Source organism: Mixophyes fleayi, chromosome 4, assembly GCF_038048845.1.
Source record: "Mixophyes fleayi isolate aMixFle1 chromosome 4, aMixFle1.hap1, whole genome shotgun sequence".
NCBI classification, from domain to species: domain Eukaryota; kingdom Metazoa; phylum Chordata; class Amphibia; order Anura; family Limnodynastidae; genus Mixophyes; species Mixophyes fleayi.
This window is the reverse complement of record NC_134405.1, coordinates 102220835-102236425: the sequence shown is the minus strand read 5'-3', so window position 1 is coordinate 102236425 and position 15591 is coordinate 102220835. Positions and strand designations below refer to the sequence as shown.

Below are 15591 nucleotides of genomic sequence, written 5' to 3'. Positions count from 1 at the left end.
TTACTGCAGTTAAAATATGAGAAAAGGAAGCAACATACATTCGGCTAATTTGTAGTAAGCTACAATGAAATCCCTGGTATCTTTCCCTAATTGCAGACGAGATTTGTTTTGCAGTGTGGAAATAGTTAGTGCGAGTTTATTTTACACTAAAGACGCAACATGATGATAGCTGGGCGTAGTACACTTGTGTGTCACACTACATACACGCTATTGAATAAGGAGAGGCGATATAGAGTAACACAGTTTGTCCATGCTGCCTCCCACTGCGTTGTGACACTTGTATGGAAATTGAACCCACTCCATCTGTATATTTGCTTGTCCAGCTGATGTCTGCACAAACTGCGTATACCGTAGGGAGAGATTATGCAATTATGCTAAACAGTCTTCCAGTAAACTAAGAATACTGCCTTCATTAGTTACTAGGGTGATTGTGAATCTTCTTGCAAGTGTCCAATAGATACATGTACATATAAAAATATATAAAGGGTCATACTTGTCACAGGTGTTGCAGATTAAACATCTGCCACATATCTGAATTGTTAGCATATATATTAGTGTTAATATTATATATTGGTTAGCATATATATTAGCACACATAATATGAATTAAATTTAATATTAATTTGCCCAAACAAGGCACAGACAGATTTCTGTTGCTGCAGTATAGCTGTATGACAGATAGAAAAGCGATTGTGAGTGAGTAATTATTGTCCCATGTGACAGAACAGCCGGCATCCAGCTCCCTTTTCCAAGTACCATATCACCATATGTCTCTCTCTCTAACTTGTTATAATGTGCAGAGAATGGCTAGGGATGGGTGGAAGTCATCAGCCAGGCATTACCCGAAGGGGTCTCTGTGATTAGTCTAAAACCTGTGTGATGTTTTCATTACGAACTCTGACAATTTAATTTGGTTTAAGGTCTTTATTTAGAATTTGTATATAGACAAGTGCTAGTATCGCAACCTTTTTTCATTTGTGTTTTTAGATTATTTGTTACACAATTGCAGACATGAAGGCATTTTCTTTACCCTTTTATATACCCTTCTACCCCTATTTTGTGGCACCCTAAAGAAAGATGTGACGAAAATGAACAAACTCATACTTTATTAAAATGTACCGTTACAGGTTCTGTTAATATTTATAACTTCTATACCATCAACTTATATTTACAAGCGAGTCAAAATTATTGCTAGTTGAACATATGTCTAATTATTTACAGTGTTAAAGTTTTTCTAGGGGGGCATATATGCATTCACTGATATTCTTAATAATGATTCCGTATGCATAGCTTAACCTTCAGTCCTTGCCACTTAATATGTTGTTGAACTACATCTCCCATGATGCTTAGGCTTCTGATGAACAACAATAATCTCAGTGGTGATGTAGTTCAGTAGAAGCTAGAGTTCAGTGATACAGCCCCCCATGGCTCTTTAATATGTGCATGCCTGGGGAAGTAATACAGATTTTTCCATAAGTATTTACTCATTGCAGTTAAACAGATGAATGTGTGCAGGTACTTTAATGACATGTTTTCCCCTTACTCCTGCTTAATTTTAGACATCAGGAGAAGAGGGGAAATGTGTACATATTTGCAGCCATACCATGGTGATGTAATGGCTTCCTAACACTTCCTTGGCAGTCGTATTTTGGAATTAATAATAAAGTACTCATGTCTACTGGAGACGTTTAGCTGCCCTATGCCAAGAGGGAAATTTGTTCCTTACCACCTTCCCCACAGTTGTCCGTCCTGTTCTATAGCCTGAGTTCTATACTTAGACATTGTGCTGCGTCCTGTTAATGTTTTTAAACATGGGTTTTTTTGTTTGCCTTCTTATTTCCTTGCACATTAGAAAGCATATTAACTGTTCACTTGGTAAGTTGCAGCCACATTGTGCCTCACGTTTCTGTAGAAAGAGAGAAAAACTCATCTCTCTCTGTTACTGCCCAGTAATTACCCTGTTTACTTGCCACATGGACAGTCCCCATTTCCCCCAGCCAGGTAGGAAAGTAAAAGTTTAACTTTAGGGGGGAGATTCAATTCCCTAAATATCCGAACAATGTGGCTCCGGAAAAGCCGTGAGGCACCTTGCGCAGATATGTTTTTACCGAAGTAACGCTGATCTCTGCTCGCGTGCTGTAGAGGTTCGAGCAACAATCTGCATTACTTTTTACAGTTATGTCGGTAAAAGTGTTCTTGGGAACATCGCGGACAATTGAATGTGCCCCTAGGAGTTGTAGTGAAATTTAATCATTTACTTTTCCTGCCTCTCCTTCTTTTCCCTTACATTTTTTTTATAAAAAGTGTACAAAGCTCTTTTTGAAAGGTTTAAAACCCCAAATAAATGCAGAAATACAGTCTGAAAAGGAAGAATGAATGAATGAAGAGAATATTTGGGACTAAATAGGTTGTTTAAATGTATAAATAATTCAGGAGGAAGGGAGAATAGTAACTAATGAAATAACTAGAACGAGAATTGTATCGTGACACCCCCCCCCCCTTTATTAAGAGGATAAAGAAAATGTTGCTGAATGGAATGAAGGGGTAAATTACATCGGTAAGATAGGGCATCTGAATGTTTGCAGTGTTACTGTATTGCATGTTCTATGGATGAGGATACACTTTATCAGTGCAGAAGAGGTGTATAAAAGACATACTACAAAATACTTACTAAATGCTTACTAAAGATACCACATCATCTGTTTCATTGTTTTGTCTTATACGATTTCCTTTTTTTATCTTTTAACTTAGGTTTGCAAAGATTCAGGTGAGTACTTCAGACCCCATTATCCCATTTCGGGAGACTATAATCAGACCACCTAAAGTTGACATGGTGAACGAAGATATTGGAAGACAGCAAAAAGTGGCCGTCATACATCAGGTTAAGGAAGAGCAAAGTAAGTCTCACGAGGGAGTTCAGATTGATCCAGATGGCTTGGTGACTGTAACCACTCCAAATAAATTGGCCACTCTTTGCGTCAGAGCGATGCCACTTCCTGAAGAAGTCACTCAGCTTCTAGAGAAAAACACAGATTTAATTCGAACTATGGAGCAAATTAACTTGGCTCTGAATGAAGGTAGCAGTGCTATTAATGTCAGTGAAGCAACCATCAGCCAGCTTCATGAATTCAAAAGTAATCTCGAACAGCACCTACAAGGCAGAAGGTGGCGTAATGCTGTAGACCAGATCTGGTCCTTCGGCCCAAGGCGATATGGGCCAAATATCTTGTTAAATCGCATTGAAGGCTATGAAAGATTGTCTGTCTGGCAATGCCTTGATAAAGTACCCAAAGCGGGTAAATATCGTAATTTAGAGAACAGCATCGTTAGTGGGTTTCAGCTTGTGTCACTGGCTGGACCCATGTGTGAAGAACCGTTGATGGGTGTTTGTTTCATAGTGGAGAAACTGGATATGTCCAAGTCTGTGATACTTGAAAGGCAAGACTCTGAAGAGCATGTCACAGAGAAAGAACAAGATAACCCAAACACAATGGCTAAATCTAATGATGATGTGGACACAGAAGCAAAAGAAGTTTTACATCGGAGCCACGATAACCTAAAAGTCCAGGAGAAATCGAGCAAACGCAAAGGGGAGTTGCTTCTTACAGACTGCTATGGGCCGTTTTCAGGACAGTTAATTGCCACAATGAAGGAAGCTTGCCGCTATGCTTTCCAAGTAAAACCTCAGAGACTAATGGCTGCAATGTATACCTGTGAGATCATGGCCACAGCAGAAGTCTTGGGTAAGTAACTGGGATTTGTTTTTTAAACATATGTCTAATAGCAAGATATAATTTTTCAACGTTCTCGCATCGGCCTATCACACATACTTGGTTTTCAAGTGTTTTACAGTAGCTTGCTCAACACCCTTGTATTCAAATGGACATTTATTAAAATAATGAAAGCATTACATTAATCATTGAAGATGACGGCTTCATGATCATTGGCATGAGACCACCTCACTATCGGTCAGCCTTGGTGGTAGTGTCCGTAGTTAGGGTTAGTTCCTGATGGTCCAGTTGCTGTACTCTACATTCATGTGAAAGCTGTAGACTATTCCTCATTTTATGGGGACACGACACTTCTCTGTGTCAAGGCAAAGATATTTCTTCCTGAGTTCTACAAAAATAGAGTTCATTAAACCCCCAAAAATTATGGAAATGTTGCATTTGCAAGCCTCAGTCTTATACATAGTCTATTACCACTGCTTTTTCCCATGCCCGTCTCACCACTCTCTCCCATCCCAGTCTGCCACACTGTTTTCCTTATTGTCCATGCAAGCTTTATCTCGTAGTGTAGCATGCCGCTCTTTGTACCTTTATAATAGTCTTTTTCCCCCCTCAATGCTGGTACTCCAATGTCTTCCAATGGTAGCTGACCATCACTTATCCTTTTGATCACATTCTCCTTATACTGCTCCATACAATATTTCTCACTGTGTCCCTTCACGTAATGTCTCCTAATTGTCTTACCCAATGTCACTTTATTGGCATTTAATCATGTGACTCCCATTGTGTCCACCATCACTGCATCTCCTGTGTCTCCCACTGCCTCATTTCACTTTTTTTCCTGCAGTCTACCGACATGTCTCCTCTGTTGCTATAGATTGATTATGGAAGTGGTGGTAACAATTGTAACTGAATGATCACCCATCTGGGATCTGCCTAGGCCCCCAGAAGCTTTAGAAAATTTGATAGCATGAAACTAATTTTAGCTGTTTTCTTAACACTTTATAGTATATTATATCATGAGCATATTAAATACAAGGTTGCCCGCCATGTGCACCCCACCTCTACGCCACATCTCCTATATTACTGCACCATTCTCTCTCTAATGAAATAGGACCGAAGACAGGAGATTACTGGGGTCATAACGGCTGCATCGATTGGTCCAACACTGTTCTAATGAGAATACATAACTACAGAACACACACATTTATAATACATGGAGCAAACCTTGAACATGGTACTGGGCTTATTATGAAATCACCATTGTAGAACTAATTTCAGCTATTTAATTTATCATAGCAGTTGCAGGCATGTCTGCAGCAATGTGAGTATAAAATAAAATCTACATGTTAGGATGTGTGCTGAAACTTGCCACACACTGCCTGCACACCCTGTATCTCGTGTCATTTGACTTGTACTCCTATTAATATGCATGTTTAACTCACCACTCTTACTTGATGATGAATAATACCAAACAGTGTATATCAAACTTAAAATGCACCTCAATAGATGGAGGCGGTGTGATCCCAGATTGCAGCACAGATAGGGTTAATCTTTGTCAGCTTATTTAGTGTTCTCCTACTATCCCAGCGGGGGAAAGGAATTGTGTGTTTGTGTCCCATAAAGAGTACTAGTGCCTGTGTTAAAGTGGCAAACTTACTGGGGATCTACACACAAGGTTAGCTGGGCAAAAAAGGAAGACCCAGACTTTTACCTGCAGCAGTGTCTGTGTTTGTGACACTGACAGCTTCGACGGAAGAGAGGAGAGAAGTGCTGGTGTATTATTTTGGCATGTACCGTCCCATTTCAACCACTGCATTATACTGTATGTGTTTTCTTCCTGCTGCCCTAAAGGAGTTTAATACATTCCTTGTAATATACGCACATCCCTGGACAACATTACTTGATACCTCAACCAAGTGTTTCTTGTACCGGTTGAACAATTCCACCAATGAAGTGGGAGGCAGTTTGCCCCATTCCTCTTTAAAGAACTGCTTCAACATTCTGGTGTGTTCTGGGTTCTCTGGCAGGATGTGCTTGCCTTAGGACAGGTCATTTCCCATTTCATTGAGGTTGGGATTTTGATATTTCTTTTGTTTCAACTATTCTTTTGGAAAGTTACATCAGTTGTAAATTCACTTAGGAAATAGTCCCCTCAAACTTGATTGCCATCTCGTTGTCGGAACTACGGTCTCAATTATACACTTCAGTTTGTGATACTTTTTTTTTTTTATTTCATACACCTACAAATGTGAATCTGTTAATGCGATTCGATACAGCTGAGATTTTTTTTCCCATAAATAAATTAATTGGACCATTGTGTGCAATATATTCAATAAATGAAAGCACAGTTTTTAATGTACTGTATCCTTAATGACATGCTCCGTATCTATTATTGGGTCTTGAAAATCAAATTATAGTTTAGGTTTTAATTAAACAGTTTGGACCATCTCTTAGCTGAAAGCCAGCATTAAAGCAGATTGCCGTATTTCAGAGTCATCTAAAGGGAGATAACTTGAAGATAACAAGGTGTTACACATGCAAGGGGTGCTGTATTAATCTGGTGAGGTGCAATTCTCCATTAGTCACTTATCGCTCTCTTTGGCCTGGAAAGCCGAACTATTGTCAAATGTCTCCTGTGCAGTCACTGTGAAATATGGCAATTGCCTCTAATGATAGTGGGTGTTTGAACCCCTTCATTTTACGGATAATTCTAAAACTGACTTTTCTCCCCTGACAGTTCCTAGGATTTTTTTGCAACTCTTTATCACTCTGTTGCTATTGGTATGGCACAGGCATTTTATGCTGTTCATCTTTCGGTATAACAAGCTTTATTGCTACTTTATTTATGGACATTTTGGCATTCAGCGAATGACACACCACTGTGTAGTGCTTTAATAAATGTGCATATTTGTTTAAAAAATAATTAAATACACTGTGAATTAGCACATCTATAATTGGTGTTCACTTATAGATTTAGATTGCCACTGAAGTTTGCCAATTAAAGGATTAAGAAAAAATGTACCTAAGCTACAAGTGAGGTTTACTCTCCTTAAATCAACAAAAAACATGTTTTGTATTTGTTTATTTAATACTTGCTTTTAAGCAACTCTGTCCAAATAAGCCAATATATTTTACAAATATTTGTCGAAGCAGCATAATCGTTGCAAATACTACAATAACACAGATTTCTAAAAGCCATCCAAAGCACTGTAGAAATGCCATGTGTGAAATAGGCACTTATGTGCTTTAATTACATTTGAACTACATTGTTTGACTTGAATAGACTTCATTTGTGTTTTAACTTCTAGAACATCTTAATAGGAATTTTGAGGTAGATGGGTTGAATTTGATAGGCATAGGTTTTATTTTGTTTTTGCCACCAAAATAACTATAACCATAACAAACATTATTTTTTTTTCAAAATAATACTATAATTGACAGAATACAATGTGTAGAATAAGTCCTGAATTAAGAAGCAGTAGAGGGGGTGTTTAGTGCACTACCCAGCTGCACATTTGCTTATTATAATATTTGTGGTATAAGGCAGAATGCTTATTATGCTCTCCATTCAGTAGGCGAGCCAAACTTGGTTATTGACGGAGGCAAGGGAAGGTGGCTCAACCTGTTTGCATCTGGGGCTATTTGGCATTTAGCTGTGCTTAAGAGGTTACAGGAGAGTGTTTGGATATATTTCGGTACCCCTGGTATAGCTCTGGTTTATAGTGAATAGGAGGGAGAAATTGGAAAGGTAAACTCCTTATATTGCCTTGATTGTGGAACATTCTGCTGTATAGGTTAGAGGACTTGGTTCCGACACAATTACTAATCTAATTATTCCCACGCCCCATCTATAAAAGACTTTAATTTGCACAAAAAAATGGCTGGATCGTATTTTCTTTAGAAAAGTTAGACAAGAATATCTCACTCAAAAATAAATACCAGAAGATTGATTCCTTAGGTCTGCATCTTCCCATTTGAAAAACACTTTCTTCTCTGTAGAATAGAATAGAAGGGGTGCTTCAGTAAACTTCTTTTCTTCAAACTTCATAAGATACAATGTAAGATTGGGCCAAAAAAAAAGACAATGCTTATCACTGTGTTGCAGTCCCGATTGCAGGTAACACCAGGTAGGAGCTGACTGAAACAGTCCACGAACCGCTCCATCTAGAAGAGAGCGAATGAGTGAGAATTTGTGCTAAGCCACGTCCTAAGAAAACTTCACTTACCTACACTCATCTGTTACTCCCGATTTTGTATATCCCATTTTGCCTATGACGACCCTGAGCAGGAGATACTGGAGCAGGAGATGCTGGTCAAGTGGTCTTATTAAAGCCTCTTCTTAGGTATATGACGTTCATGGTGGAACGGCTTCAACAATCCAGCTAGCATGTGGAAATTGTAGAAAGAAAGCCGCTCAAGCACAGCAGAGGATCTCCTGCTCGGAACCATTAGAGACCGTGTGGATCCCACCGGATCATTGAATCGCGGATAGTGAGATTTTCTTGTTTCATTTATTCCACTCAATACTTAATTTTTATTTTTGTCGGTGTATTTAAGCTAGCTTTAAGGAAACTTAAATGGCTGGTGTCTTTGTGTGAATGAAATATGCAGACGATCTTGAGATATTTGGTATTGATCTAAGAACAAACTGTTTTTTCTTCCCTCTAATCTTAATTGAGCAAGAAGGTGATGTTTTGATGTTTCTCGAGAGCAAAAAAGTAAGTAATTCTGAGACGTTTTAGAGCCTGAAAATGTATTTTTTTTTTTCCAACGCTGAACTTCAAGGCCCAAGGCACATTTTACAAATGTTCTTCATCAGCCTTCCTTTTAAACTCTTACTTCTAAAAGAACACTATCCGGCAGGCTCTGGGCTATCTTTCCAGAGTTCACTTGTTGTATTGCAGACCTCAAAAGTACATGTCATTAAAAAATATCTCAACTTTAAAACCATAGATTTTATTTTTTTATCTTCTGTAATGAATTCTATAAAAATACTTATACAGGTTTATGATGTAAAATGTCTGGCTAGCGTGATCTTCTACAACAGTCTACCTTTGGGACAATGACTACAGATGTATTTTCAGTTTTGAAAAAAAAACAAAAAAACTACATATCAAATCATTTTACGTTAGATGTAAAATAATTTTCTTACTAAGTTGCCCCATTTTCTTATGTACCTTTATAATGCCATGTTTCTCATTGCCAGGCATATTTCTGCCTTATGTTAGCTAGTAAGGGACTTACTGTAATCAGGGCTGCCAAGAAGAATTCAGGGCCCGGGTACAACAAATTCATGGGGCCCCCCTCATAGTGAAGTAAGCCCCAAAATTTTTTTGCGCCGCCTTACGGCGGCGCAAAAAAAATTGGGTATATGGTCATATATTCAGGGGCGTGGCTAGCCAAACGGCAGTGCAAAAATTTTGGGAGGTGCGGTCATGCATTTGGGGGCGTGGCAAACGTGCCATTGGGGCGTGGCTAACATAAAAACCACTAGGCTCTCAATTCGCCGGAGCGTCACATATGTTTAAGCACTCCTGACTTTCAGGACATCTACCACCACAGGGTAGTATACAAACAATGCAGTGTGTACACAAACAGTTCAGTCTTGGCCTACACCTTACATTGGACACAACATTCACCAAAAATTGGTATTGTCCCTACTAGAATCACAACATTTCACACACTGTGCTGCTCTCTCCTACCTGTTCTTCTCACTTTCTCCACCTGTGGCTGCTGCTTTCTTTAGTTGTGGCTTGTCCGGATCCAGAAATGTTGAAGGACCTATTTTGAAAAAAAAATGGCTACATTTAGAAAATTACAGCCAGCCCCAGCGTTAAATCAATAGCACCCACGATTAATAATTAGGCCTTCCTCCAGCTCCAATATTACAATAATGTGCCCCTTCATCATCGCCATGCCTTATGATCACACTGTGCCCTCCATGCTGTTTTTGCCCCCTTCATCTGGCTCCCCTTCATCAGACTATACTATGCTGCTCCCCCCCTTTTTCAATCCCACTGTGCCATGCCTCCCCCCCCCCTTTGTAACCCCACTGTGTCATGCTGCCCACCATTTTTTAACCCCACTGTGCCATGCTGACCCCTGTTTATTAACCCCACTGTGCCATACTGCCCCGTTTTTTAACCCATCTGTGCCCCTCTCATTTTTTCACCCCCTCTGTCATGCTGCTTTCCCATTTTTTAACCCCTCTGTGCTCCCCCCTCAATTTTTAACCCCTCTGACATGCTGCTTTCCCATTTTTTAACCCATCTGTGCCCCTCTCATTTTTTAACCCCTCTGACATGCTGCTTTCCCGTTTTTTAACCCCTCTGTGCTCCCCCCTCAATTTTTAACCCCTCTGACATGCTGCTTTCCCATTTTTTAACCCCTCTGTGCCCCCACTCATTTTTAACCCCTCTGACATGCTGCTTTCCCATTTTTTAACCCCTCTGTGCTCCCCCTCATTTTTTAACCCCTCTGACATGCTGCTTTCCCGTTTTTTAACCCCTCTGTGCTCCCCCCTCAATTTTTAACCCCTCTGACATGCTGCTTTCCCATTTTTTAACCCCTCTGTGCCCCCACTCATTTTTTAACCCCTCTGACATGCTGCTTTCCCATTTTTTAACCCCTCTGTGCTCCCCCTCATTTTTTAACCCCTCTGACATGCTGCTTTCCCGTTTTTTAACCCCTCTGTGCTCCCCCTCATTTTTTAACCCCTCTGACATGCTGCTTCCCCGTTTTTAACCCCTCTGTGCTCCCCCCTCATTTTTTAACCCCTCTGACATGCTGCTTTCCCATTTTTTAACCCCTCTGTGCCCCCACTCATTTTTTAACCCCTCTGTCATGCTGCCCCCCCCGTTTTTTAACCCCTTTGTGCCCCCTCATTTTTTAACCCCTCTGTCATGCTGCCCCCCCGTTTTTTAACCCTTGTGCTCCCCCTCATTTTTTAACCCCTCTGTCATGCTGCCCCCCCCCCCGTTTTTTAACCCCTCTGTGCCCCCCTCGTTTTCCTCCCTTCACTTACCTTTTCTCCTCTCTTGGTCTTCTCTGCTGCTCTGTGCTCCATTGCTCCAGACTGACTGAATGCTGGGCATGACATGATGACATCACACCCAGCATTCAGACAGTCTGAATAGAGCACAGAGCAGCAGAGAGGAGGGATGCCGGCTCCGCGATCAGGTGAGTATGTTGTTTTTTTTTTTTAAACTAGCCTGCTCCCCCCACCAACGACCGAGCCCCCCCCCCACCCCCCCCCCCCCCCCCCCCCGCCAAAAAAAAAAAAAAAAAAGGAAAGGAAAAAAAACGTTTGGAAAAAAAAAATTTAAAAATTAAAAAAAATCAGCAGCGCAAGGGCCCGGGCCGGGCCCCCTGACATGCCGGGCCCGGGTAATTAGTACCCGCTCCCCCCCCCTCTCGGCGGCCCTGACTGTAATAGTCCCTACTATGACTGCTTAGTACTATCTCCACTTGTTCTTCACCGGTTTCAGGACTTTTAGAGATTATCAACATGAACAAATTTAAGTGATGCTCAATCATTCTTTTTATACTACGTACACTCAATTGCTTCTAAAGGATTATTCCATCTTGAGAAACTTATGTGTTTTTTTTATTTAATATGATTAAGATATTTGTAGGTGTTATAATTTCCTGGTTCGTCATAAGTGATGTGACGGCAAGGCCACCATCAGGGGGTATAAGGGACAGGCCAGTATTGGGCTTGACCAGCTCTGTTATGGAGGTGGCCTCTGCAGTGAATTAAGGCATGTGGCATGCTCCCTTTCTAAGCAACAGCTGCTTCCGAGATGTACCCCAGGGGGGGAGGGGGTGGCTTCTCTGTCATGAATTAAGGGATATGGTTGCAGGCTTCCATGTAGACAGCACATTCACCCTCCTAGGTGCGCATGTTCCTGAGAGAGAGGCATCCAGCTTCCGTGCAGAGAGCCGCAGAAAGGCTCCCTATAGCATCGCTGATATCATATAACTAATGATGTCACAATGCTATCAATGGTGAGAAGCCATAAAGAGCCAGCAAGAAGGAGCAGAGAGGTGAGTGAACTACTGCAGGGGTTAGATGGAACTAGATGGAACTAGGGATGGGGTGTGTCGTATCACTTGGTACATTTGCACTGGGCCCAGCAATTTATTTTGGCAGCCCTGTGTAAAGGATATGGAGCCAATCTTAATCTTTTTTTTATATTAAAGGAAAATCGACTCTATGAGAGCAATTTTGTTTCATGTCCAAAAGCCAGAAAAATTATACAACTTTACCTATATAATATGAAAGCAAGAAAAAGCAATTCATTTGATAAAGGTTATAAAATGACATGTAAAGACCAATAAGTTTGTATCTTTTGATGGGCAAAAAAAATCCCTTTTTAATTTGTGTTAATTGGTAAACTGATTTTGACTTAACAATTCAATGTCTTATGGGGTTCCGTAATGACAACACATTAGCATAGCTATATTTCTAACAAAAAAAAATACAATAATGAACTTTTGTAGCCATTGGTAGAGCATATTGATTTTCAGCTATCTGTCTATGTGTCGGTTACCAGTGCTTTCCATGGAGTATTAAATTTGAGAGTCGATTACCATGTTCATCTCCTTAACCAAGTGATTTGCATGTCATAATCTGGTTTCTAGGACTTCACTGAACACAATAATACAATATTGCCAAAGGCAAGGTGTAAAAAAAAACAAACAATTGGGATCAAAAGATTATTTTAACATAAACTTTTGAAGTTTGGAAGTTGCATCAATAACTTGTAAGATACGTTTGTTTCCAAAGAGAAGTGATGCAGTAGAATGTTTTACAAGAACAAAAGAAACCGGATACTACTTAGTAGTATACATAGAAGTGATTGATAAAGCCATATGCAAGCGAATGTGATGTAGTTTATCATAACTCCGCTTTAAATTTCACATGTTGATAGATCAGATACATGCAAAGCAATAACCAGTATAAAATACAATTTACTTTCTACGTCTGATGAATCCCTGGTTTAAGTAGAAACATGTATGTAATGTATAATATGATAATGAAGTGCAATATATAGGGTTTATACAGGACAGCATGTAGTATCAGAAAACATTTAATAACACACCATGGAAGAACACACTCTAAAGACTGTAATCCACATGGGGAAATACAACCTGACACAACAGCTGAAGTAAGGGTACCAGTAGCCTTGTATGGTTTCTATCAAAGACCGATGGAAATTCGAGACATCTATATTCCATAACTCAATGTCCATGATTGGTTTTATTACACAGAAAAAAGCACTTAGCAAATGTTGGTGGATTCTTGATGTAGATGCCATGTATAGATTAGACAAACATTAAATATATAGAAATAGAATGTCTTAATATCTGTGCATTATTCTGATGTTTTGGAACTAGCGGTTTCCTTTATGAAGAAGTTTTTTTATACAGTTTGGTAAGTTTTCTTGTGCCAAAAAATGCATGTTTGATTGGAAACATTGACTAACTTTTTACTTTAAGGATTAAGGGGTCTATTTATGATTGTGGTGTGGTAACCATCTTTATGTATCGCTGGAAATGATAGCTATACACAATGACGTACCGCTGCAATTGACCATGTTGGGGCTGCTCTGGAAGACCGTTGAATTCCCCCTCACCATCACCACAAAATTCTTTTTGCTCTTCATCGGCAGCCTAATACTGCCAACGAATGTAGAAAGTACTATGTGCGTGCGCTGTTCCGCGAAACCGGAAAGGCTTCAGTTGCCAATGAGATGACATTACTTAATAGATTGCCTAATGCCGCTGTTCCTCTAGATGTCTATAAGGATAGCTGTAAGTGCTGGTAATTAGGTTAAAGCCAAAGAAACATCCCTATCTAAATATACACAAAAACAGTGAAAGCGCCTTGGCATTTTGGCTCTTCACTGCTTGTTAAATAGATCCCTAAAAGTTACTTGACATTGAATGCTGAGTTTCACCCTGTATGATGACTTTGTTTAGCATGAGATTATCTGGTTTCCAAAGATTGCTAGCTGAGATCCAGAGAGTGTATTTCCAGTAAACACGATTTGGTGGTAGTTCCGGATTACTTGTTTAACGCGAATACTGTGTTTTACTATACTGTAGCTGAATTATTGTCCCTTTTGGTGTTTCTTGCGGCTAGTTCATGAAAGGGTTAAAGTATGATCTCCCTTGACTTTACTAGCTCTAAGCTAGTTTATTGCCTCTCAAACATTTTATAGAATTTAGCACAAACAACTGATTCCTGACCTGTAATGTCAAATATTGTATTTACAATACTATACTGGGCTATACGGGGTAGCTCAATGGTAAACATATGATTCTGATAAATCATTGTAGACCAGAAAGGGGAAAAAAAACACTCTGACCTATTGATGTCAGGAATTCATATGTGACTCTGCAGTTTACAATTAGCTCCATATGTACAGACTTAAGGCCTTTAACCATCAGGCCTAGCACAGCGTTTCACTGATCAAGAATCCGTGTGTTATAACTGTGCAGATTTACATTGGTTTCTTTGATGAGCAAGAGAGGTGATTGCAACTTAAAATACCGTACTGTATATGTTTTTCCATCCGTCTCTCTCTTCTCTTCTGATTAAAGTGTAAATGTCACTTACACACAGTGGGCCGTCTATGTGCTAAATGAATATCAAGACTATCGGTTCAGTGGGAACTTGTTACATCACTCAGACATGAGGCATGAAGTATCTTATGCCTTGATGATGATGATCGTTAATTAATAACCTCTGAGAATTTATTCAATACACAAAAATAGCTGCCTCTACCGTAGTTATAGAATGTGCCTACATAGCTACGCTAATTCTGTGAATCATATTTTGTTTTACATTTCCAGTATATATTGATGATAAATGATGATGAATATAGACCTAAAAATCTGTATGTAATACCACATACGCAGTAGACTGAATTACTTGTGAGTTAGTTATCTCTTTCAACAAAGGACATTCTCTGCAGATCAAAGGATTCTTTAAATTACACACTGTTTTTATTAATATTTTCCAACATTCTCTTTCATCTCACGCTTTGTCACTCGTTTCTTACAATGCAAAAAAATTTCTGTCCTTTCTTCAGAATGCCAAAAATGCTTGAAATGTGACATTAATGTTTTCAAGAGGTTGGCTTGGGCAGCAGTATTGAATGTATTCACACCAGGCATGTCATAGTGGCCTTTACCAATAAGTCATTGTTTTTCAGGGCAGTGATTTAAAAGCATTTGTCTTACTATTTTCTGAACGTTTTCCAGGTCGTGTGTACGGTGTCTTGTCGAAAAGAGAAGGTCGCGTTCTTTTGGAGGAGATGAAAGAAGGAACCGACATGTTCATTATCAAGGCAGTGTTGCCCGTGGCCGAAAGCTTTGGCTTTGCTGATGAAATAAGAAAGAGGACAAGTGGTCTGGCCAGCCCTCAGCTGGTGTTCAGTCACTGGGAGGTAACCACTTTATTCCTCTTCAATAGTGGTCATATTAAACAGCACTAGAGTTTGAAGCTTAGCAGATGGGTACCCCTCTTTAATTCATGTATGTAAATATTTCATGTGCTTTGATTATTGCATACTAAGAGAATAATATAACCATTGCTAATTTAGCAAGAATATTATTATTCAAGGATTTGCATATGGCTGCTGGGACGGGGATGCCCTGTTCTGAAATATTACTTATTATTTTAACATTCAGTCTCTTGTTGTTCCTCATTGGTTGTACAAGATTACAGTTGATATCGAACAACTTTCATACACTAATAGTACCTATCTGAATATGTATTTTCTTATGGTTCTCTATTACTAATGGTTATACTTATGGTTACTTGTATATGATATGCACAGTCATATAGTACT

At 39.5% G+C, this 15591-nt stretch overlaps 1 protein-coding gene across 3 annotated transcripts in view; it reads left to right on the top strand.

The window, feature by feature from the left end:
* The window catches only part of EFL1 (elongation factor like GTPase 1), a 182668-nt gene extending 167305 nt beyond the window's left edge, over window positions 1-15363 (top strand). For all 3 annotated transcript variants that reach the window (XM_075207900.1, XM_075207902.1, XM_075207901.1), the window contains exons 18-19: window positions 2751-3742; window positions 15002-15363. In XM_075207900.1, the coding sequence (XP_075064001.1) occupies window positions 2751-3742; window positions 15002-15234 (1225 nt within the window). In that variant the 3' untranslated portion in view covers window positions 15235-15363. The remainder of the gene's footprint in view (window positions 1-2750; window positions 3743-15001) is intronic.
* The last annotated feature ends 228 nt before the right edge of the window (window positions 15364-15591 follow it).